The sequence below is a fragment of the Pristis pectinata genome, chromosome 28, assembly GCF_009764475.1.
Source record: "Pristis pectinata isolate sPriPec2 chromosome 28, sPriPec2.1.pri, whole genome shotgun sequence".
Classification (NCBI taxonomy): Eukaryota; Metazoa; Chordata; class Chondrichthyes; order Rhinopristiformes; family Pristidae; genus Pristis; species Pristis pectinata.
Window position 1 is genome coordinate 6,230,081 of NC_067432.1, and position 26,426 is coordinate 6,256,506.

General features: G+C 44.4%; 1 protein-coding gene across 4 annotated transcripts; it reads left to right on the forward strand.

The window, feature by feature from the left end:
• Positions 1–3,594: 3,594 nt before the first annotated feature.
• On the forward strand, positions 3,595–25,121 carry fem1b (fem-1 homolog b). Of its 4 annotated transcripts, none has more exons than XR_007958329.1 (3): positions 3,595–4,202; positions 16,807–18,390; positions 21,296–21,438. XR_007958329.1 is itself a non-coding variant. In XM_052040511.1 (3 exons), the coding sequence occupies exons 1-3, from the start codon at positions 3,673–3,675 to the stop codon at positions 21,658–21,660; spliced, it is 2,166 nt and encodes a 721-aa protein (XP_051896471.1). In that variant the 5' UTR covers positions 3,595–3,672; the 3' UTR covers positions 21,661–25,121. The 4 variants fall into 4 exon arrangements, 3 of the variants coding, with proteins under 3 accessions (XP_051896471.1, XP_051896470.1, XP_051896472.1); XM_052040511.1 differs by having other exon boundaries at positions 3,595–4,145; positions 16,807–18,134; positions 21,296–25,121; XM_052040510.1 differs by having other exon boundaries at positions 16,807–18,134; positions 21,296–25,120.
• The last annotated feature ends 1,305 nt before the right edge of the window (positions 25,122–26,426 follow it).

Sequence of the window (26,426 nt, forward strand, 5' to 3'; positions counted from 1 at the left end):
GGAATAACGAGGTAGTGTTCATGGGCCGTTCAGAAATCTGATGGCGGAGGGGAAGAAGCTGTTCCTGAAACGTTGAGTGTGGGTCTTCAGGCTCCTGTACCTCCTCCCCGATGGTAGTAACGTGAAGAAGGCATGTCCCGAGTGATGAGGGTCCTTAAGGGTCCGCCTTCTTGAGGCACCGCCTCTTGAAGATGTCCTCGATGGCAGGGAGGGTTGTGCCCTTGATGGAGCTGGCTGAGTCTTCAACCCTCTGCAGCCTCTTTCGATCCTGCAGATTGGAGCCTCCATACCAGGCTGTGATGCAACCAGTCAGTCACACAAGCTCCAGGAGACAGAAAAACATGGGGTAAATGGGTCATTTTCTGACTGACACTCAGTAACTCGTGGGTTGTCACAAGGATCAGGGCTGGGTCCTCCACCATTTATAATCGGTATTGATGACTTTGATGAAAGAACCTAGTATACAGAAGGTGAATTTGTTCAATGGTTCAGAATGCTTCTCCTCTGTCATCAGATTTCTGAAAGATATTTATTTATAGTCACATATACATCGAAACACACAGTGAAATGCGTCTTTTTGCGTTACTGACAATGTGCTGGGGGCAGCCCGCAAGTGTCGCCACACTTCCAGCGCCAACATAGCATACCCACAACTCCTAACCTGTATGTCTTTGGAATGTGGGAGGAAACTGGAGCACCCGGAGGAAACCCACGCGGACACGGGGAGAACGTACAAACTCCTTACAGACAGCAGTGGGAATTGAACCCAGGTCACTGGCGCTGTAATAGCATTACCCTAACCACTACACTACTGTACTGCTAAACGGTTCATGATCCCATGAACATTTCCTCATTATTCCTTTTTTTTGCACTATTTGTTTTTGTAATATTTAGTAATTTTTATGTCTTTGCATTGTACTGCTGCCGCAAAACAACATTTCATGTCATATAAGTCATTGATAATAAATCTGATTCTGATAGGTGAGTCGAGTTGTAAGGAGATGCAGAGTGTGTAGAAGAGATAGGCCAACTGAGTGTGCAAGAAATTGGCAGACGGTGAATAATGTGAGAAAATGCGAGAGAGTTATCATTTAAATGAAGTGAGACTATAAAGATACAAGAAGAGACTGCAGATGCTGGAAATTTGGAGCAACACACAAAATGCTGGAGGAACTCAGTGGGTCAGGCAGCATCTATCAGTCCTAATGAAGGGTCTCAACCCGAAAGGTCAACTGTCCATTTCCCTCCATAGATGTTGCCTGACCCGCTGAGTTCCTCCAGTGCCTTTGTGTGGTACTAAAGAATCTGGGGGTCTGATACAAAAAACACAAAAAGTTAGAACATAGCAAATAACTAGGGAGGCTCATGGGATGTTGGCCTTTATTGCAAGGAGCATAGAGTATAAAATTAAGGAATTTTACAGGGAGTTGATAAGACTGCAGGTGGAGTACCGCATACAGTTTGTTCAGTTTTTTTGCCAGGAAGGATTGCTTGGATTGGACGCAGTACAGGGAAGGTTCACTGGGTTGATTCCTGAGATGAACTTGATTTATGAAGCAATGTTATGAGGGTTGGAGCTATACTGTTTGGAATTTAGATGAATGAGAGGTGACCTTCTTGAAACATATAAGATTGTAAAGGGGACTGGCAGGGTGGATGCTGAGAGGATGTTTCCCCAGGTGGGGATAGTAGAAATATGGGGCATTGTTTCAGAATAAGGAGTGGCCCATTTTGATGGACGAGGAGGAATTTCTTCTCTCAGATGTTTATAAATCTTTGGAATTCTCTACCCTAGACAGCTGTAGAGGTAGAGTTATTGAAAATATTTAAAGTAGAGACTGACAGAAATTTAAATTAGAATGAAGTCAAGGAATATAGGGAGAGAATGAGAAAGTGGTGTTGGGGTCAAGTTGGGGTCAGTCATTATCTTACTGAACAAGCTCAGGGAACCCATTGGTCTAGTCCTGTTTCTTATGTGACAATGGTCGGACAATCTATTCTACTGATGCAGTTTGAAGGATAAATGTTGGCTGGAGTGAGAAAAAAATTAAGGGTTATGAAGAAAGAATAGGTTAGCCATTCAAAGGGTCAGCATGAACAAGAACGCTTTCTTTTAACCCGTATGATTCTGTAATTAAGCTGCTATTTGAAGACTGTTAATAATCCCTGCCAGTTGCACCTTTTTGATGCATAAATTACAACTTGTAGGGGTATGGGGTTGTCAACCTTCATGAATTATCTGCTTGCATGACACATAAGTATCATGGACCTTGCTCAAACAAACAGGAGAGAAAAATGACAGCAGTGTTAACAAGATGGTGTGTTATTTTCATTTTCTTGAACACTTTTATGGACAAGATTGTAAAAACTAAACAAATTTGGTTTAGTATTTAGGCTAAGGAAATTTGACAGGTTCCCTTTGACCCTCATCAATTTTTATCAATGCACCATAGAAAGCATCCTATCTGGATGCATCACACCTTGGTATGGCAACTGCTCTGACCGAGACCTCAAGAAACTGCAGAGAGTTGTGGACACAGCTCAGCACATCACGGAAACAAGCCTCCCCTCCATGGGCCTCTGTCTACACTTCTCACTGCCTTAGTAAAGCAGCCAGCATAATCAAAGACCCCACCCACCCGGACATTTTCTCTTCTTCCCCCTCCCATTGGGCAGAAGATATAAAAGCCTGAAAGCAGGTATGACTAGGCTCAAGGACAGCTTCTATCCCGCTGTTATAAGACTATTGAACAGTCCTCTAGTACAATAAGAGGGACTTTTGACCTCACAATCTACCTTGTTATGACCTTGCACCTTTATTTGTCTGTCTGCACTGCACTTTCTCTGTAACTGCAACACTTCATTCTTTATTTCTTTATTAGTCACATGTACATCGAAACACACAGTGAAATGCGTCTTTTTGCGTTACTGAGAATGTGCTGGGGGCAGCCCGCAAGTGTCGCCACACTTCGGGCGCCAACATAGCATGCCCACAGCTTCCTAACCTGTACGTCTTTGGAACGTGGGAGGAAACCAGAGCACCCGGAGGAAACCCACGCAGGCACGGGGAGAACGTACAAACTCCTTACAGACAGCGGCCGGAATTGAACCCGGGTTGCTGGCGCTGTAATAGCGTTACGCTAACCGCTACACTACCGTGCCTGCATTCTGTTATTGCTTTCCCTTGTACTACCTCAATGCACTGTTGTGATGAGATGATCTGTATGGATGGCAGTTTTTCACTGTACATGTGACAATAATAAACCAATTTACCAAATGGAAACAAGGCACATTTGATAATGCAAGATTATCAAGGCATGTTTGATACAGGAGGCCATGAGAAGTGGGAATGGAAGACATGTGGCAAGCGTTGGGGGGGGGGCATGATAACAGAACAGACCACAGGCCCTTCGGCCCACGTTGTTGTGCTGGACATTGATGTGGTGATGCCTGTGGGCAGGGAAGAGGTTGGTGAAGGGTGTGGGAAGCGGAACGATAGGCATGTGCCGCCCGGAGCGGTTTGAGCGTTGCACGCGTTGGTGCGGAAGGCGGGAGGGGGGGGGGGGGGGGGGGGGGGGGGGGAGACGACGACGACACTTTGCCCTGAGAGGGCGGCCCGGGCGGGATGGCGGGCGGCGGAGGCGGCGGGCCGGGGCGGGCGTCGGGTGGCTGATGGAGTCGCTGGCCGCCTACGTGTACAAGGCGGCGAGCGAGGGCCGGGTGCTGACGCTGGCCGCGCTGCTGCTCAACCGCTCGGAGGCCGAGAGCCGCCGGCTGCTGGCGCAGGTGAGCCCGGGGCCGGGCGGCGGGGTCGGGGGCGGCCAGCGGGCCACGCCGCTGATCGCCGCCGCCCGCAACGGCCACGCCAAGGTGGTGCGGCTGCTGCTCGACCATTACCGGGTGGAGACCGAGCAGACGGGCACCGTCCGCTTCGACGGCTACGTGATCGACGGCGCCACGGCGCTGTGGTGCGCGGCGGGCGCCGGGCACCTGGACGTGGTGCGGCTGCTGGTGGCCGCCGGCGCCAACGTCAACCACACCACGGCCACCAACTCCACGCCGCTCCGCGCCGCCTGCTTCGACGGCCGCCTCGACATCGTGCGCTTCCTGGTGGAGAACCGCGCCGACATCCGCATCGCCAACAAGTACGACAACACCTGCCTGATGATCGCCGCCTACAAGGGGCACAGTCAGGTGGTCAGGTGGGTGCGGGGGGGGGGCCACCCAAGGGTGGGAGGGAACGGGTTGAGATGCCCCCCAATAGTGGAAGGGGGATAGGGGAGAGATTCCCCCCCCCCCCCAGGGGATAGGGTAGAGATATTCCTCCTTGGGTGATAGGGGAGAGATTCCCCCCCCCCCCCCCCGGGTGATAGGGGAGAGATTCCCCCCCCCCCAGGGGATAGGGTAGAGATATTCCCCCTCCCCGGGGGTAGGGGAGAGATTTCCTCCTCGTTGGGGGTTGGGGAAGAGATTCCACCCCCCCCCCCGGGGTGAGATTCCTTCCCCCCCCCAGGGGTAGGGGTGAGATTCCTTCCTCCCCCCCCCCCCCCCCAGGGGTAGGGGTGAGATTCCTTCCTCCCCCCCCCCAGGGGTAGGGGTGAGATTCCTTCCTCCCCCCCCCCCCCCCAGGGGTAGGGGTGAGATTCCTTCCTCCCCCCCCCAGGGGTAGGGGTGTGATTCCTTCCTCCCCCCCCCCCCCCTAGGGGTAGGGGGTGATTCCTTCCTTCCCCCCCCCAGGGGTAGGGGTGAGATTCCTTCCCTTCCCCCCCCCCCCCCCCCAGGGGTAGGGGTGAGATTCTTTCCCTTCCCCCCCCCCCCGGGGGTAGGGGTGAGATTCCTTCCCTCCCCCCCCCCCCCCCCCCCCCGGGGGTAGGGGAGAGATGCCAAGGCGGAGGGGGGCAGGGATCCCCTTGGGGAGGAGGGGAATCCCTGGGGGTGGACCCTCGGGGGGGGATGGGGATCCCTCGGGGAGGGAGACCTTTTGGGGGGGTGGAAGGGGGATGCCTGGGACGGGAGGACCCTTTTGGTAGTGTGCCGGGACCCTCGGGGGTGGGGTGGTGGGGATCCCAAGGGGAGGGAATTCGGTGGGGAAGGGGGCGGGGATCCCCGTGGTGGGGGAGTGGGCGGCTCTAATCCCTAGTGAAGCGGGGAGGTTTCAAGCCTGGGTTAAGGGGGTTGGGGTCACCCTGGGTTGAGGGGAGGCGGGGTGGCTCCAGCCTCGGTCAAAGGGTGGAAGAGGAGAGATTGAGTCACCTGGGACTATACTCACTGGAATTCAGAAGAATGAGAGGAGATCTTGTAAAAACATAAAATTAGGAAAGGGATAGATAAGATAGAGGCAGTAAAGTTGTTTCCACTGGTAGGTAAGACCCTCACCCACTCACTCACTTTGAGATAAGGGTAGAGTCTTCACCCCTCTCCCTTTCTGAGCAAAACACACAAAGCTGGAGGTACTCAGTGGGTCAGGCAGCGTTAATGAAGGGAAATGGATAGTATGCGTTTCGGGTCGAGACCCTTCATCTGACCCGCTGAGTTCCTCCAGTCTTTTGTGTGTTGCTTCATCTATCATTTAACTGTCTCCCCTTCCCTTCCCTCCCTGGTGTAACCTGCCTGACATCTTACACCCTTCCTCAGTTCACCAATCACCTTGTACTCCTGGTTCACCACCTCCCCTCTCCTCTATATACTGGCCATCTCCCCTCTCTACTCTCAGTCCTGACCTGAAACGTCGACTGTACATTTCACTCCACAGATGCTGCCCGACCTGCTGAGTTTCTCCAGCATCTTATTTGTTGCTACAGGTTCCAGCGTCTGCAGCCTCTTGTGTCCGCAATGAAATTCTTGCTCGCCTGAAGCTCACAGGGTAAACAATATGTATGGTAACAATAGTACAACAGAAACAAAACAACAGAATGGTGCAGAGATTGTAGTGCAGCCTGAAGTGTTTCAAAAAGAAACGCTAAAGTGACAATAACGGAATTAATTTTGGAGGTAGAATTAAGCTTGCAGTTGGGTTGATGACGTTGTTGAGGTATATAAAATCATGAGGGGCATTGGTAAGGTGGATAGTTACAGTCCTGTTCCCAGGGTAGGGGAGTCTAAAACCAGAAGGGGAGAGGATGAGAGAGCACCTGAGCGGCAATTTTTTTTTATACAAATCGTGGTGGGTATGTGGAATGAGGAAGTAGTAGAGATGGGTATAATTACTTAATTTAAAAGACATTTGGACAACTACATGGATAGGAAAGGATTAGAGGGCTTTGCCAAACACAGGCAAATGGGACTAGCCCAGGTAGGCAACTTGGTCGGCATGCATGAGTTGGGCTGAAGGGCACCTTTCCATGCTGTATAATTCTTTGAGTCTATGTTGGGCCTTGAGTAGTTTGGATTTTGGATACAGGGGAGGTAATGAGCCGGCCAGTGGTGCTTAGACTCGGATTCAGATAGATTATTGTCATGTACGCCAGGGTGCATTGAAATCCCTTGCTGGCGTGAAGCTCACAGAGTAAACAGTGTACACGGTTACAATAAATGTGGTTGTAGTGCAATCTGAAGTGGTGCAAAAAGAAATGCAAAAGTGACAATAATGAAATTAATAATGGAGGTAGAATTAAGCTTGCAATTGGGTTGATGATTTTATAGAGATATAGAAAATCATGAGGGGCATAGATAAGGTGGATTGTCACAATCTTTCACCCAGGACAGGGGAGCCTAAAACTAGAGGGCATAGATTTAAGGCGAGAGTGGAAAGATTTAAGGGGGACCTGAGGGGCAGGTTTTTCACGTACGAGGTGGTAGGTATATGGAACGAGCTGCCAGAAACAGCAGTAGAGGTCAGTACAATTATAACATTTAAAAGACATTTAGACAGGTACATGGACAGGAAAAGTTTAGAAGATATGGGCCAAATGCTGGCAAATGGGATTAGCTCAGTTAGGCAGCTTGGTTGGCTTGGATGAATTGGGCCAAAGGGCCTGTTTCTGTGCTGTATGACTCTATGATAAGTCTTGGGGATGATAGGAATGTATTTGTGGTTTGGGTTTTGGCTGCAGGAGAGGTGAGGATCTAGCCAGAAATGCTAAGACCAGACAGGACCAGGATGGTAGAAGGGGGCAGGGTTGGTTCAGGAGCTGGAAACTGGTCTGGGATGAGAAAAAATAGGGCATGGTTAAGAAGGAGAATCTGGAGTAAGTGGTAGGGGCTGCTTAGTGGGAGGGTGTAATTGGAGACAGCCCTGGGAGTGATGCTAGCACAAACCTGGGCATTTGATTAGCTCAGGCACAGGCTGAGGGTATGTAGGACTGAATTTGTTGAGATGGCTGGAACAGTTCAATAGATGGTATGTGGGAAAAGCAAAATCCCTTAAGCTTTTGCTCTAACTTTGGACAAGTAATGATGTCAAAAATACAAGTGTTGGGCTTGGTACTCTGTGAGATTGAACACTGAGTTACTAGGTGCTTCTCATCTGAATCTAGCCAGCTTTGGAAGACAATTAGATAGTTGGTGTCTGTTTTTTTGCCTGAAAGCTCCTCTGCAGATCTTGTTTCTATTAGAACCATAGAACACTACAGAGCAGAAAACAGGCCATTTGGGCCCTTCTAGTCTGAAATCTACTTCTAGTATTAATATCTGAAAATGAAAACCACATAGATCTTTAATAGCATGCAAATAACATTTACTTGGAACTGACTAGTTATATTGCTTGCCCTTGACTGATGAGAATCTTTTACTTGTAATTTAGGTATCAGTCTCATTTTTTGTTAAACAGCTCAGTAGCTAGTTTTGGCATGTAATTGGGAGTGAAGATTTTTATGGATGTGGCACAGAATCATGCAATATAGAAGGAGGTGTTTTGACACTATGCCTATCTCTTGAAAGATCTATCTAATTAGTGGGACTCTGTGAGCAGAGTGTTTATGCAATTCCATTTTAGATGCCTTTTACTGAATCTGCATTGACCATCCTTTCAGACGGTGCATTTCTGATGACAAAACTTGTAACTGAATAAAAAAAAAGTTCCCCCACTTCCCATCCAGTTCTTTTGCCAAGAACCTTAAATCTATGGCTACTAACTACCCTATCTGTGGAAATTGCTCTTCCTAGCATTTTGAACACCCCTTAAATCTCCTCCATCTTTGCTCCAGGGGGAACCACTTCCCCTGTCTTGGCTTCTTGAGTCTCTAGTCTATTGAGATGGTCTGCTTTTAATACAAAAGGCATTTACCTGAAGGAATTGCTGGTTCTTTTTTTCTTGGCAATTGTGGGGAAGGTGTTTTAATTATTGCTTATTTTGGATGACAGCATAATTCAACAATTTTGCATGCAAAGAAATAATTCTGAATTACCAAGAGTGGGACCATACTCTGGGGAGCAGTTAGGTTGAGAAGTTTTGCATTTAAGTGGGGTGAAGTTGTTGCTCATTAACTGAATGTTGCGTGATTAATATTTCACTAGATTTATATATGAAATCCTCCTGCTGCTGTTTAAAAACTTAAACTGCCAGAGAGTTCAGTGCAACTCCTTGTTGCCTTCGAGTCAGAAGATTGCACGTTATAATCCCTATCCTGTAGTACATAATTTAAGATGATGCTTCAGCACAATACCAAGGGAGTGCTGAATTTCTGGAGGTGCTGTTTTTTGGATGAAAGGTTAAGTCAACACTGACTGAGATTTTTTTTTCTATTCTATAAATTATGTGTGTACTATATATATAATATTCACAGAATCTGGGTGTTGCTGGCATTTATTGACCATCCTTATTTTTGTTTTACAGATGTGTACTTTATTCATAAAAGTTGCAAATATATATCACAGGACATTCCTGTATTGCCATTTGCAGTACAAGACAAATTGTTTTTGTAGTTCACAAGGTTTACGTTATGTTAGCATGGATTCAATTTTTCTTTCCCATATATTCTGTGAGCGATGAGAGGATTTTACACTCATTACAGTTGCTCATGTGCAGTGGTGGGAGAGCCCTAAATGGTGACCCTTTCCCCATGGAGTCTTTGTGGCATTTGCAAAAGTTTCAATGTGCCCCTTGGCACATGGTGGACGGTTCCTTGGACTGAAAGACAAGCAAGTTTCAGGCAGACCACTGCATTTTTCATTGAGTTGCTAATCTTCCCTCTCGAGAGGGTGCAGAGGAGATTTACCAGGATGCTGCCTGGATTAGAGAACGTGTCTTGTGAGGAAAGGTTGAGTGAGCTAGGGCTCTTCTCTTTGGAGTGACGCAGGATGAGCGTTGACTTGATAGAGGTGTATAAGATTATGAGAGGCATAGACAGAGGACAGCTAGCACCTTTTCCCCAGGGTGGCAGTGGCTAATACCAGAAGACATCTGTTTGTCAGAGGAGGAAAGTTTAGGGGAGATGTCAGAGGTAGGTTTTTCTGCACAGAGTAGTGGGTGCCCAGAATGCACTGTCAGGGGTGGTGGTAGAAGCTGATACAATAGGGAAATTTAAAAGACTCTTAGATCGGCACATGGATGTAAGAAAATTGGAGGGTCATGGGCTGTGTAGGAGAGAAGGGTTAGATTGATCATGGAGTAGGTGTTTATATAGGTCCGCACAACATCGTGGGCTGAAGGGCCTGTACTCTGCTGTACTGTTCTATGTTCCAGCTGCAGTTAATATTTACCACAGCGTGCATCCCTGGGAACAGCCTGTAGAACCCAGAGTTCAGCATGGGTTGAATCTTAACAATGATCTCTGCAGCCCTTTCCAGACTTTGGCGAACAGACATTTCAGAAAGAGCTGGGTGATGGTTTAACTCCCACCACAGCTGCTTCAAGGTAACATTGAAGCTCTGGCTATGCAGGAAAGATCTGACAGGAAGGGCTGTTCTCGCTATCAATCAAGCAAGAGTCTTTTGCTTGTTTGAAAGTTCTGATGATGAGGCATTCTGCCAAATGATTCTAACAATCTGTTCGGGCACTGGGTCCACCATCTCCTTTACTGCAGGGCCTCAAGGAAATTCCAGGTAGACCACTACCTGATTGACCTGTGGTCAAAGGTGTTTTTGAGATAATATTTATATGAGGAATGGGTGGTGTGGCATGATCCAATTGAATGAAATGTATCATGGCAGATCTGTCCTTCATAACACAGGAGATATGACATCAGCACATCATGGTACCTGGTATTTGCATACTCTGTGTTTATGCACAGCTTGATGTGGCCACACATAAAATTAGCCATTGAGATAAGGTCCACGATTGTTATATCCTTTCCTCCTTTATACATTGTTTGTCTGTGGAGATGATCCCTTTTGGGTCTCCAGGTGAAATAAAAGACAGCCCTGGGGTATAGGGGTATGTGGCTGTACTGGTGCTATGTATAGCAACACAGCATTCCATACCTTATGACCGTTTCTTTCCCCCGCAGTTGAGAAGGAGCACCACTGCCACAATCCCAATTCGATCTCACCAAGGCAATGTGCTCTGCCCAATTCTTGGTGTTTGCCTTGGTGGTGCAGCTATTAGAGCTGCTGCCTCCCACCTCCAGCGGCTTGTGTTCAGTTCTGGCTTCTGGTGCTCTTGATGTGGAGTTTGCACGTTCTCTCTATGAACTTGCGCATTTCCTTGCAGTGCTTTGGTTTTCGTTCCACGTCCCAAAGATGTGCGGGCTAGTAGGTTAACTGGTCACTTGCTCCAATGTAGATGGGTGGTAGAATCTAGGGGAGGGGTTGATGGGGGAAGGCTACAATTAATGGGGGAAATTGGATTGCAGCATGAGCCTACATAGCCTTGATAGGCCAACTGGTGGCCTTGTCTGTCATAAAGAAACACCAACCACATATTCCTACGTAAATGATGAAGAGAGCAAAGGAATGGTCAGACTCGTTGCCAACATGGCCTTTCTTTTGCAGCAGTTTACTTTGGCAATTGAGGCCAGTTCAAACTGGTTACAGATGCTCATTAATTTGTGGACTAACAGTGGATCTGAGCACAAGATGGTGAAGATGTCCACATACTGGGAAGCTGCCTGGGATTGTCATCTCTCTTAGCCTGCATCCTTCCTGATGTATTTGGCAAAAAGCATAATACAACACACAAACAGATGTAGGAGAAAGAATAGTCTTGCCTAACTCCAAATTTGATTGGGAAGCTATTTCCCATTTATTAATTTGGACTGTGTTGCCCTGATTGTCCTTGAACTGAGTGGTTTGTTAAGCCATTTCACAGGACAGGTGGGAGTGCATTGTATTGGGTCTGGAGTCACACATGGGCCAGGCTGGGTAATGCCAGTAGATTTCCTCCTCAAAAAAGCATTAATCTGATATGTGTTTATTTCACAGTGGCACAGCCGGTAAAGGCGCTGCCTCGCACCTCCAGCGGCCCAAGTTCAATCTTGACCTCTGGCGTTTTTACGTGGATACCTTGCATGTTACTCCTGTGACCATGCAGGTTTCTCCAGGTGTTCTGGTTTCTTCCCTCGTGCCAAAGATGTGCGGGTTGGTAGGTTATTTGACTACTGTAAATTGCCCCTTGTAGTTTGAGTGGTGGAATCTAGAGGTGGGGAGGAGTGGGGACAGGGTGGGTTGGGGGGAGGTATAGGAATGAGGGGAGAACAAAATAAGATTGGTGTAGGATTAATAAAAATGGCTGCTTGATGGTCAGCATGGATTTGGCTGGTCGAAGGGCCTGTTTCTGTGCTGTATGTGTCTGACAGTCTGGTAGTAGTTCACCATTACCGATACTGTTTTATTTATAAATTATTAACTGCAGTTAAATTCCCTGCCATAGACTTTAAATTATATTATTGCAGGGAGTTCAAATACACAAGCACTGTCCTGGCTTACCTACTATAGACACCAACATTCTATTAATACACATGTGAATCAAATAGTCTTGCTGTAAATTAAGTATGTAAAGTACTGTATAAAACAAATGACACACTTTGTCTGCTTTAGCCTTGTATTCTATTCTTGGAATTCTATCTCAGTTCATCTAGCAGATCTTCAGCTCTTATTAAGAACGACATTGTGTTTCATGGCACTTGCAATGTATTTTGTAACGTCCATCTAATATAACAGGGTCTCAATTCTTGAAAAGATAATTAGTCCACTCAATTTTCTGGCCAAATGAGAATTGAATTTCTCCCATTGTTTACCCCATATCAGTTTAGCTTCCAACATAGCTACTGCAAGCCAGGAACTTCATTCTATGTGTGTCATTTTTACATGGCAGAGATACAGCCCTCTTGCCTGCAAGTCAGGGCTCTGTAGGTTCACGCCCCTCTCCGGGGCTGTAATACGTAATTTAGGCTGGTGTGTAAATACTTTCAGGATGCTGAATTGTTGGAGATGCTGTTTTTTTTTTGGAAGATATTAAGCCAAGCCCTTGCCAGCTTCCTTAGTGGTGTTTAAAAGATCACATGGCATTAGAACTTCCATGTGCCTTGAATAATGTTCTAGCCAAAAATTATCCATTAGCCAATGCCATGATCACCTGTGTTCTCTTTTCCTTCCCCCCCCCACCCACCGCCCAAAATGTTCACTGTGGCGGGATTAATCTTTGAGTATAAACCAGAGACAGTTGCCAAAGAGTAAAGTTGTTTGAACCACTAGTATCTTTATGTGGTTACTAGTCATTAGAAATTCAACTGCTTTAGTATAATAACAATTGCAATACCTTGCATTTATATAGTGCAATTTTGATGTGGTACAACCCAGTAAGGCACTTCGGGAGCACAGTGGGCCAGAATTTAAGACTGAGCTACATAATACAATAGGCAGAGGATAATGTGTCAAAAATGCAAGTTTTAGGTAGTGTACTGAGGCAGGAAGGGTTTATGCAGTGAAGATAACCCAGAGCTCGAGGCCATGGCAACTGAATGCCACCAGTGGTGGAGCTAAGGAAGTTGGAAGTCTTTCCGAATTGGAGGAGGGCAGATAAATCAGAGTCATGGACATGGTGTCCCAGTGGAGGTTAGAGACGTGTTGGGGGAATGGAACTTGAAGTTAGGACACGGGGCAGAATTTTGGGTGACTTAAAAGAAATGGAGCATTGAATGTGAGTGAGTGGCTAGGATAGTGAATCGCTGATGTTGTATGTACTCAGAGCCTGGGTTGTCTTGTGATCGACTGGAGCACAGGTTGAATTGTTTATCACTTACGACACAGTGGTGATTCTAACCTGTATTATACAGGTCAATAACTCGAGTTCTGAAATTGCTCCTGCAGTCTCAGCTAGTTTCTGTTACTTGAGTTGGAAGACTGATGGGCACATATTAATCATCCAGTTTTAATTGCATACTTGGTGCTTTCAGCAGTTTGTAACTTTATTCTTGAGTTAGGAAGAAGGGACCTGCATACTTACTGTATGAAAGTCTACATCATAGGTTCATGCAGAATAAGGGGAGTACATTCAGCTCATTACACCTGTTGGCTCTTTGAAAGAGTCACCTGATTAGTCCCATTTCACTACTTTTGTATTCTCAGACACCTCTTTTTTTTCAATTATGTATCCAATTCACTTTTGGGTGTTACTGTTGAGCTAGTCTCCACCACCCTGACCGTACCTGAATAATTTGACATTTCCTTCTACCACTGTCAGTACAGAGTTGAATTGAACCTTTGTTGTGTTAAGTGTTTTCCACCCTCTTACCTGTTTTCTGTGCTTGGGAAGGCATTGACTTCTGAAGTATGGTCCCCTACCTGTACCATTAACCATTACTTGTTTGTGAACCGTGGTACTGAATCTCATTAGATTAAATGGCCTTGGAGGAGAAGGTATTGCAATTAACTCTGATCCTACCCTTCCTACATTTCCCAGAGCATTTTGTAGGATGGTAATTGGACATGGAAAATCTGGGGAAGGGACACAAGAGACTGCAGATGCTGGAATTTGGAGCAACAAACAATGTGCTGAAGGAACAGTGGGTTGAGCAGCATCTCTTGCGGGTGGGTTGGGGGGGGGAGCAATTGTCGACATTTTGGGTCGAAACCCGGCATCAGTCCTGATGCTACTCAACTCGCTGAGCTCCTCCAGCAAATTGTTTGAAAACCTGGGGAACCTTGGTTGTGTGTATTCTGAGGATACCACCCTTAGTTAATTTGTCTATAGAACTGACTGCCTTCCTGGTTTGTTGTTCAGCAGGTGACTGGATAGATGTGAACCTTTTAGGGAAGTTGTGGAATCTGTTTGCATCCACGTTGGGCTGATCGGTTGAATGTCTCCATAGAGCCAGTCAGTGAGACTGGAAATGAAGTTACTTGAATTAACTGTTGGAATAGAAGACCACAAAATCTTTAATGCAAAAGTGATATACTGCAGATGCAGGAAATCTGGAATAAAATTAGCAAATGGTGGAAAGGGTCAGCAGATCAGGCAGCATATGCAGAGAGAGAGAGTGAGGTAGGATTAAAAAATCAGACTGGCAACTGTTCATTAGAACAGTGGAAGATGTTTAGGCAAATGTGGAACTAAGAAAAGGGGAGCGGAGATAAGTGTGATGTAGTACAGTAGAGACCAAATGATAAATGAAGGTGTAAGGTTATGGGACTAGTGTAAAACAAAACAAAGTTCTCCAGAGCAGGTATAAATCATCAGAGTTGGAGGGGCAGGGAAATGTAGAAGGTCTGGTACAAAGGCCCACTCTCAGACTGAGTACCTGGCAGTCACCAGGGTAGTGGGTTGCTTGCATATTACAGCAGTTCCAATGCGTCTTTGAGGATGTATTTGACTTTTGTGAATCAATTAGAACAGTATGGATTCGGAGTCAAACAATATGTAATCAGTTCAACTGACTGTTAAAATGCCATCTGTGTAGTCCAAAACATTAACCACATGTAACTAATTTGGGCTCTAATTGCAATTCTAATTAGTGAATGAAAGAGTAATAGACACTCTCATTAATGTGTAACCTCAGTACTGTTTGGGTTATCATTGTGTAATTTGGACAATGTATGGATATTAAAATGGGTAAGACTTGAGTGCAAATGTTTATTAATTGTTAGTGACACTGAATAGTGGAATTTTGAGTTACCATGCGCTTGTGGAAATTGTAAGAGTGCATATAAAGCAATTTGTACTGAAATTAGTGCCACACCTGTGAGCTTGTCAGTATTTACTATTGGATGACATTAATTTGTACATTATTGGATCACTTGGTTAAATTAACCAGTGGAATTAATCTCAGGAACAGTAGCTATCATAAGAAAACACTGTGACGTGAGGAATAGGGACAAACAGTTAAATATTTGGTGCCATTGCAATATAAATGAATAGTTCCCTTGAAAATAAACCACACAGGTTTTTCCCATTTTCCTCCCTTCTTAAAAATGTTGAATTGTGTACGTGACAGCCCGTTATTGCCTAGTACCGATTATCACTGTTCATGTTTTGGGGCCAGATTGACCGTTATCATACTTTAACCAAAGAGGGCATTAGAAATGACATTTGCATTTCAGGTGGGGGTATCAGGCAGTGAATCGGACAAGAGAATCTTTTAATAATTTTGTTAATTTCTCTTTTTTTTCCCCATTCGTAATGATGTAGCTGGGATTAGTTAATTACGTCCAGGGTAGACAACCCAGATCCTTGCTAGGACCCCTGCTGATAGTAATATACATTTAATGACCTGGATGTGAACATACTGTATGAGGTGTGATTTAGTAAATTTGCAGATAATACAAAGATTACTGGTCTGTGTGTGTAGGGAGAAGGATAGGTTTTGCCAGCAATTGGTAAGATGAGAATAATGAAAAATGTGAGGTAATGTATTTTGGGGTGATTAATAATGGCTTATATTTGCAATAAATGCTAGGATCCTGGGGAGTACTGAGAAACGGGGACCTTCATATACATGTGCAAGGATCCCTGAAGGGTACCAGTTCAGGTAGATAAGGTGGTGAAGAAGGCATATGAGATGCTTGTCTTCATTAGCCAAGAGTAAGAAAGTTAGGTCTCAGTGCAGTTCTGGTTCTCACACTAAAGGAAGGATGCGCTTGCATTTGTGGGGCTGCAGAGGAGATTCACCAAGATGTCGCCTGGGATGAAGCGTTTCAGCATGAGGAGAGATGGGATGGACTGGGTTTGTTTTCCTTGAAGTGGAGCAGCCTGAGGGGTGATCTGATTGAGGTATACAAAATTGAGGGGGATAGATAGGGTAGATAATGAGAAACTTCCCCTTAGCAGAGGTGTCTATGTTTAAAGTAAGGAATGGTGGATATAGAGGGGATTTGAGGAAGAGTTTTGTTTTCTACCCAAGAAGTGGTTGAAATCTCATTACTATGCCTAAGGACATAGTAGAGGCAATCACTCTCAAGATTTTAGTTGTATTTAGAGGAACGTTTGAAATTCTATGGCACAGAAGGCCAAGTTGGGCTGGAAGGCCTGTTTGTGTTGTATGACTCTGACCCTTGCTTTCCACTGAAAACTGTAGAGTGACATCTCTCACTGTGTTTTATTAGGTATGTTTTAGCCCTATGGATTTGAGTTCCACAGATCTGAAACAATACTCCTTTGGTGCCATTTGTAAATCCCCTGGACACCTCATCACCATTACCACTGCCCCTTTCCCTGTATTATTAACTCTTCTTGTTAATCTGACTTGCCTTCTATTGCGTTCTTTCCCTTTTCTCCTTTCCACACTTTGCAATCTAAAACTTGTTGAAGCTATAATGAAACTTTCCTAGTCCAAAGTCATTGACCTGAACTATTAATTCTGTCTTTCTGCTGCCTGACCTTGTAAATGTTTTCAGTATTCTTTTCAACTAGTGTGTTTGTTGGTGCCTTGTGTAGCCACACTTGTGTTCCTTGCAAAGTGCTTGGTCCTAAAGACTTGTTGTCTGTTTTCTCAGGTATCTGTTGGAGCAGCACGCCGATCCCAATGCCAAGGCGCAATGTGGGGCCACTGCACTACATTTCGCGGCTGAGGCTGGCCACCTGGAGATCGTGAGGGAGCTGGTGAAGTGGCGGGCTACCATGGTGGTGAATGGCCACGGCATGACCCCACTGAAGGTGGCAGCCGAGAGCTGCAAGGCTGACGTGGTGGAGCTCCTGCTGTCCCACGTCGACTGTGACCGCGAGAGCCGTATCGAGGCACTGGAGTTGCTGGGTGCCTCCTTTGCCAATGACCGGGAGAACTATGACATCGAGAAGACCTACCACTACCTGTACCTGGCCATGCTGGAGCGGTACCGCGACGCTGACCATCCGATGGAGAAGGTCACCCTCCCTTCCATCGAGGCCTACAGTGGACGCACAGAGAGCAGGACCCCGCAGGAGCTGGAAGCCATCCGGCAGGACAGGGATGCCCTTCATATGGAAGGGCTGATAGTCCGTGAGCGGATTCTGGGCTCTGACAACATTGACGTTTCGCACCCCATCATCTACAGGGGGGCTGTGTATGCAGATAGCATGGAGTTTGAACAGTGCATCAAGTTGTGGCTCCATGCCCTGCACTTGAGGCAGAAAGGCAATCGCAACACCCATAAAGACCTGCTTCGCTTTGCCCAAGTCTTCTCTCAGATGATACACTTGAACGAGCCCGTGAAGCCCAGAGACATCGAGAATGTATTGAAGTGCAGTGTGCTGGAGATAGAAAGGGGTCTGTCGCGAATCAAAAACCCATCGGAGATGGATGTCCAAACGGCTATGGACAATTGTGAGTCGAACATCTTTACCTTCTTGTATCTGGTCTGCATTTCCACCAAAACCCAGTGCAATGAGGAGGAGCGGGCGCGCATCAACAAGCAAATCTACAGACTGGTTCACCTGGATCCGCGGACCCGGCACGGCTCCAGCCTGCTGCACCTGGCGGTGAACTCTGGCACACCGGTGGATGATTTCCACACCAGCGATGTGTGCAGCTTCCCCAGCGCGCAGGTCACCAAACTGCTGCTGGACTGTGGCGCTGACATGAACGCAGTGGACAAGGACGGCAACGGGCCCCTGCACATCATTGTGCAGTACAACCGACCCATCAGCGACTTCCTCACCCTGCACGCCATCATCATCAGCCTGGTGGAGGCTGGAGCCCATGCTGACATGACCAACAAGCAGAAGAAGACCCCATTGGACAAGAGTACAACCGGTGTGTCTGAAATCCTCCTCAAGACTCAGATGAAGATGAGCCTGAAGTGCCTGGCTGCCCGAGCAGTGAGACTTCACAACATCAGTTACAAAAGTCAGATTCCTCAATCATTAGAAGAATTTGTAGAATTGCATTGACTCTTAAGATATTCAGTTGATTCTTTACTGGACTGGTACTAGGTATGTCCATAACGCATTGGTTTATGGAATTGGTCTGCTCATTACGTAGCTGCTTTGTCTTATCCTGTCCGAACCCACCCCACAGCCATTCTGATTGTTTCTGGTGCTTCCTTACGGCGCTTTCATCAAATAGGCTAGTGCGATGCAAAGTGCCTACAAACTAAACTTGCGTAAGTTATAAAAATTGATCTTTGTTTAAGGTTGAGATCAAACCTTGTGTCTTCCAACAACATTAGGATACCATTATAAGAAATAGGAGCAGGTCACACATGTTGGCCATCTCTGCCACTTAGTAAGATTATGGTTGATCTGATCATTGGTCTCTATTCCACTTCTCCAGCTGATGCCTTTAATTCCCATATAGTCCAAACATCTATCTCAGCCTTGAATTTACTTGGGAATCAATCTTGAATTACTAAGGTCTTTTTTTTTACCCCCCTCGTATTGCCTGGGGTTAAAGGAAATACCAGTCTGGACTATTGTTGGTCTGCCTTCTGGCACAGTTGGCTTCCCCAATGAATAGGAAAGCAGGAGCATCTGATTTGTTTTTTTTCATCCACTTGTCCATGCGCGGTGGCAATTAAGATTGAAGATTTTACTGCTTCTGTGTTACAACTGTTGGGAATGTTAAGAACAGCAAAGCGTACAAGTTGTACAGTGTTTTTGGAGAATATGAATTACTACCCATTCCAGAAGGTGGCTTAGATGTTGCTTTTACTGAGCAAGTTTGCTGCACTGCAGTTACTGCATGTGCTTGATCTGGCTGTACATTGGCCTCTTTCTGTTAGGTAAAACACTCCTCAGTCACATCATTTTGTTTCTGTGCAAGATGCATACTTTACTGTTTAATAGAACCAAGAACTTTAAAACTATCAGCAAATCTAGCCCTTTATTGTGGTGAGAGCAGCTGTGATCCAGGGGAAGTCTCCACTTTCTTGCCACCCTACCAATTTTGAATCTTATTTTACGAATTTTTGAGTTAAAGGATCGGTGTTATGGTAATCCTAGCTGTCTTAACAAAATGAGGAGCTGTGCAAAAATGTAACCTTTCAAATAACTTCTCATCTCCGCTATCCATCACATGTTAATATTGGGGTGTGGGTTGAGGAAAGCTGGTGAAACAGCTAATGTTTGGTGCAGCTGCCACCCAGTTAATCTGTGAGTTTGCCTGTTCAATGTGGGTTAATGTTGATCTGAGGCCAATCAGGGCCCCTGTTGCTTGGAAATGCACAGGTTTACGGTCACGTGTGCTGGCCTGTGATGCCCTACATAGCCAAATGCACTGTGCCACTCAGGCTAAGCTTGCACGCGAAGGTGGATGAGCCTTGGGCGAAGGGATTCTGCACGGCACTTTGGCAGGGTATAGAATGGGAGAGGGTGTGGCAAAGGATCGGTTAAAGGAGCAAAGATCTAATACTGACCTGCATTCAGCTGTGAGAGATTTTACTATTATTTCATCCCATGGATCTTAAAGACTAATTTAAATGAAAATTCTTAGATTACTGGTTTCATCTCAATTTCTAATATTAAGCAAAGTTCCGATTTGCGGAGTGTGTTTAAGACTTGCTGGGAAATGAAAACAACTGAAGTTTTTCCTTCTTTTAACATTTTATTTTCTGATGTGATTGTAACAGTTCACTTTTGTTGAAGACCTTGAGATTTTTTTCTGATAGCATGTGTCTGTTAAATAACATGCTCCATGTTCTTGTGGCACTCTGAAATGCTGTTTTATTCCTCTGATCACTCTACAGTTGGTTTCACCCTTTATTAGCTTTCATGTGATGTAATGACAATTTAGGAAATTGAAATGAAGCTGAGTGTAAAACTTAATGTACAATTGCTCCAACAATATTCCTGTGTGGAAATGAAATCGGGCAATACAGCAGGAACATTTTTTTAAAAATCCACAAAAACAATGGGGTTGTTCTTTAACATATTTTTGCTTATTCCTTCCTTTTAAAATGTATTTAGTGACTAGCTGTCAACTATGGAGAGTCCATTTTGCAGCGGTATCATTTCTAATAGAGGTTACCTTTCTTCCCCACCCCCACCATAAAACCTGATTCAGGACGCTGGTGTGGTTTCTGGTGCCCTTTGACTTTGACAGGCATCCATTATCACTTTGCAGCTTAGAGTTTAGACTTCAAGTGTCTTTGTAATACATGCACAAAATTGACCCCAAGGTGAATAAAGCTCTGAAATGGAGGACTGCACTGTTGCAAACACTGTACTAACAGTACTGATGATGTTTAACCCAAGATTTTGTGTTCTTCTTGTAGACCAATGTTGATGCTTCAGTCTAACTTTTCTCATTTTTTAAAAATTTTGAGCCAATGAAATCAAATAATGCATGAGTACTTTAACAGTTGAGGAAATGATTTAAGCCCACATTGTCTTGAATGTAGTAAATCATTGAACTTGATCACATTGAAGTATAAGAACACAAGAAAATAGGAGCAGGAGTAGACCACTCAGCCTCTCAGACCTGTCCTGCCATTCAGTATGATCATGGCTGATCTTCCCCAGGCACCTTGTATCTGTTCCCCATAGCCCTCAATTCTCTGATCTTTCGAAAACTTTATCTACTACTTTAACTAGCACTGCCGCTGCATAATTGGCTTTTAAAGAAAGAAAAGTTAACTATTGATTGAAGCAATTTGTAAACATTTATCTTAGAATTTTTAAATGCGTTACTCATTGCCCCAGCTGGTAAAGCTAGTAGGTCACTCGGACAAATGCTGTAAAAGGTCTTATTTTTAATTTCAGCTCTGTGTTTAAAAAAAAAATTAGTGATCCCCTCATCTATGAGCTTGTAGGATTTAATGCTTTTACCTTGAGGTCAGATGAGCGGTGGGCTGTTCCCTGTTTTGAATAGCTTGCAGATTTACACGGCAAAGCACATGAAGTATGATCACTTGGGCAAATTGATGGAAGGTTGTTGGAACTGTGCCATTCTCAGAAGGAAGGTGGAGTAGTAACCATATTTTAGGCACCTAATCTCCAGGTTAGCAGAATGTCATATTTAGAATGTCTAGAATATCTCACTATTGACTCTAAATTCCTATTGTTTCACAGATGTGAAAGGCCCACAACTCACGAAGGAACGTAGGGGCGAGGGAGGTTGTGAAAATCTTTCACACAGGCGTACCAACAGTTGGAACACTTCAGCTTTCAGTGTAATGAGTCTGATGAGTGTTGGCTTGAGGCTTAAATTGATTCCACACTGCACATGTTCTGGAGTCCCGTGTGTAGATCTCTTGGCATGTTTGGTGACTTTAAATCTTTTGTGTAGGGTGGGTGGGGGCGAGGGAACCAAAGAAAATCCCCTCACCACAAACACCAATGGAATAAAATCACATTTTGCCTCAGTTGTTGCTTTTATCAATTCTCTCCCACACCCACAGATTTTGTCATCTTGCCGGCTCTGGTCACCAGGGTAAATCCTGGTTGCTGGTTTTCATTTTGAGGAGAAAAAGTTAAGGTTGCTCAGAAGTGCAGTAAAAAAAAGTGGCCTCGTGTTGCTTCACTTCTCTCAATTGCTTGTGAGAACATATCAATCAAAGTAATCTTGGTACTTTTTTGAAAGTAATATGTTCAAAAGGAGCTTTATGCCTGGACTGTGGATACAATTTTGACAGTGAAAACAAAACTACCTGGAGAGAATTGAATAGCAGTTAAATATGGGATGCTTTACTTTTTATTACTTGAATGTTCCTGTTAACTTAGAACAAAAAGAGACTTGCAAAAGGTGCTACAACAATGCATCCTTTTTGGATGTCATAAAGTGCTTTTCGGCCAACGAAGTACATTTGAAGTGTAGTCACTCTTTTGTGGCAGCCAGTTTCTGCACTGCAGGCACCAACAAATAGTAACGCAATGATGACTTCATAATGGGAAAGATGCGGCCCACAGGTGTGGGGCTCCTCACACTCTGGGCCGTTCTTGGGACTTCAGAAATGATGAAAACATTGAGAAAAGTTATCAAACAGCAATAGAACTGAACTATTGGTGGGTGGGAGAAGGAATTGTGTTCCCTTGACACTGGGATCACTTTGGTAGATCAGATCAAAGTTGTTGGTTTTTGGAAAAGATTTGAAGGTGTCAAATATTTTCTCAAATTTGGACTATTAAGCACACTCATTTTTGTGGTTTTTAAGTTTTTCCAGGAAATATTTGTCCTTTTTTCATTCATTCATTCATTCATGGGATATGGATTTTGATATTGCTGATAAGGCCAGCATTTATTGTTTGTTCCCTGGTTGGACCCTGTACTGAGGAGACAGTTAAGAGTCAATTGTGCTCCTGAGTCCAGACAGGGTAAGAGTGACAGATTTCCATCCCTGAAGACTATTAGCCAACCAGATGCCTTTTTTGACAGTCTAGTAGTTTCATAGTCACTGTTACTGCTACCAGATTTTTTTTTAAATACTGGATTTATTTAATGACTTGAATTTGCATTCTTCAGCTGCTGATGGTGGAATTTGTATTTGTTTCTCTGGATGCTTGTCACGTAACTCAACTGCTGAGCTTCTGTGCTCGCCAAACCTGCCAAAAACCCTACTGTTGTTGGGCTTGTTATCATTGCCAACAGAAAATTGCACAGAAAGTCGATCTGTTAGAATTACTGGCACACTGGAATAGGATCTTTTTGCACAGCAGGAGGCCAATCAGTGCATTGTGATCTTTGAAATTGTTGTCCAATTAATTCCATTTCTCAATCCCTTCTCCCTCCCTCCCACATAAAGAGCTCCTTGGACATTGTTAAACTTTTGGTTTAAAGACAGCTTTGATCCCAATCGTGTAAGAGAAGGAGAATTAAAATTATGTTTTATATAAGTATCTAGGTTAGACAGTTTTGAATTTCCTGATATATTTGTAAAAGCAGCCTTTTAAAATAATAAAAAGTTAGGCATCAAATATCTAAAATGATCATTGCTTTTTTTCTGCTGCAGTCTGGTTAATGGAAATGCCAGTACAGCACGGTCATCAAGCTTGTTAATAGGTTTTCTGCCAAATGCAGTAGGCAGAAAGGTCCATGCTTTTATATCAATGCTTTTACCTAATACCCTTAGAGCTGCTTGCAGCAATTAAAATTGTTATTACCACAAATGATGGGCCTGCATTTGGCAGGAGTTGCATTGTTCAGAGCGCTCTCTCCAATTACACAATCTAAAGGAGAATTTTTTTTACTTAAGGTGTTCTTGCTGGGGTTAGTTAATATCTGCAGCCCCTACTGAACTGGTCATTTTTGTGCCTGTTAGCTGACTGGCTGTTTCACTGTACGGAGACTGTCTAGTGTATGCACACGTGGTGCATATACACTCTTCCACAGACACCTTCGGCAACACTCCCTCATGGAATCTGACCTATACTTCTACCAGTCAGATATCTAGTGACTAGATACACTAACCTCCCGACTCTACCATGCTTCCTCAGTATGGATAGCTCAAAGGTATCCTAGGGCATCAAGCTGGTGGGTGTGCACATTCACTCACTGTTGTTATTGATACTATCATCCAAGACTTCAGCAATATGTACAAGCTTGGGAACCCAAAATTAAGTTAACTGCCAACTCGAGTACAGAGTGGGGATGGGGTGGGTGTGGCTACAAAGGCAAATGATTAATATTGCTCATTTACATTTCAATTAGTGTAAATGATTTTTGCAATTTTAAAAAAAACTCAATTAAAGTGGCAATCTAAAGAATGCTTACTTGCATGAGATACTGTTAGATTCAATTAGGGCCACCAGTGTGAGCCTGACATTGATTCATTATGTCTCTACAAAACGCCCTCCTTAAATGTCATTCCTTTGGCAGTTCGTAACCAACACATAGAGGGAGCCTGGATTTGTAGTTCCCTTCAAAGCAGTGTGTTAAATTATTCAGAGCAAAATTCAGCATTACCACTAAATGCCTTAACAATGGGAACAATACTGGTAGGAGGATGAAAAAAAAGTTCTATGTCACTTTTCTGACAAAGGTCCCTGTTAGTCTTTCTGCTTTTTAACTCTTGACATTTGAATTTCTGATTTACAAGAGTTGAGTTTTTGTAGGGCAGCATTTTAAAAAATATAAACACTGATTACCTGACTGAATTGCAGCTTTATGTGACAGTTTGTAAGTTAAGAACATGGGCCCTTTCACTAGCATGGTCCATGCAAGAAATGATCCTAAATTTTTTAATGACGAGAGTTAGTGACCATCAATATGCCAGTAGGTGCATAATCTATCTGTATGTATTAAGTTGAAATGCCATGGCACTTTGCACTATTATTCCTCAGGATGTACAACCTTGTGAACTTGTTCACCCACAATTCCCAAGATGGGGATTTAATTGTCCCTAAAAATTTAAATTAGTTGCAAAATTAGATTTATTACTGGATTTTTAGACACGCCTTTTATGTCCTGAATTCCCACACTACTGTTTTTTGGAAAAAGCGGGGGAATTATGTAACAGAAGAATTCATTCTTGTATCTTGTAAAATGTGACTGTTTTGTTTAAATAAAACTATAATGTACACTGAAAACAAACATCAGGATTTGCTTTCAATAAAAGTCAAGATAGTGATTGTGTAGTCTTGTCCGGCATGACTTTGTGGCACGAAATGTGGTTTGTAATTGAGAAGCAGGAAGTGGTCATTCAGTCCTGTAAGGCCATTCTGCCAGTAATCCAAATTTCTGGTGATCACCTCCAGCTTGGTGGCATCTACCCACCTCGATTTCCAATCCAAGCGTACCTAAAACCATCAATCACGTTTAACATTTTCAATCAATCCTAGTCCCTGCCTGCTTTTGAGATGTTCATCCTGAACATCTGTTAGATTATCTCTCAAATCTTCTTTTCTCAGGAGCTGTGAATTGAATGTTTGCATGGAATGTTCTAAGACATCGGAGTGGCTCAAAAACTGGCTGAAGTGAGTATGCCTTTGAAGAATTATGTCTGTGTGAGGAAGGGAATGGGGTACAACTTCTGCAAATAAATTTAACTCTGCCAATTGAAATCTTGACAAATTTCTAGATAATCCAAAAATAAAATGCTAGTGGACTCAGAGAGTGTGAAAACTGTACATTTTTTTTTGACAAAATGAGTTATTTTAGAAAGGAAAAATGTGCATTTTGTTAAAATAGGATGGAGAGAAAGAGCAAGATGGAGTACTACTAGTCTAATATGCATTGATTTAGTTACGTTATGGGCCTTTGGTCAGACAGTGACATGGGCAGCACAGTGCAGCAGTTAGTAAGGCTGCTATCTCTGCTTCAGTGACCCAGGTTCACTCCTGACCTGAGTGCATGGAGTCTGCACATTCTCACTGTGACCACGTGGGTTTTCTCCCACATCCCAACGATGTGTGGGTAGAGGGGTTAATTGGACATCTGTAAATTACCCCTAGTGCATAGTTGAGTAGTAGAATCTGGGGTAAGATTTGATGGGAAGGTGAGCAGAATAAAATGGGTGTTTGATGGTTGGCATAGACTCAATGGGCTGAAGGGCCTATCTCGGTGCTGTATGATGGTGATAGTGCTTTGAACACTACCCAGCTGTCGCAATTAATTGAGAAGATTATACTAATGAAAAGTCCAATGCAAATCTTATAACCTACCTCTTTGACCAAGCGTTTGGTCCTATCTCCAAATATCTCCTTGTGGAGTTTGATGTCAGATTTTGCTTGAAAACACTCCTGTGATATTCTAACTATGCTAAATGCTCAATAATAGAAGATGCAGAATCTTCTTGTCCAAGTACCAACAACTTCTCTCCCCCGCCCCCCCCCCCCCGTGACCTGAGACCATGAATATTGTTGGGCTACTTAACTACAGAAGACCTTTGCTGCCAATCTTGCTTAATGTATTTCTACCATCCCAAGCCCCAAGGGCGAGGCTTGCTCCAGGTACTCAATCGGTACTCCTGTTGCAAACAGCTGGAGGTGCTTCTGCTATAACGTGTTTCCGCAGCATGAATTGCTTATAACCCGACTGATGGATTAGGGGATACTATTTGCATTATGTGGGCTGTATTGGTTATATTGTGATTGGGAAAACCTGTTTTAAATCTGTGCTTCGAAGGGGACCACAGCCTGTTCTGCTATAACGTGTCTTTCTACAACGTGACTTTTCCTAGGACTATGACTATTGCGTTAATGCAGAACTACCTGTACATTTTCACGTTTTAATAAAAGAAAAAAGCAACCTTAGGAACTGGAAAAA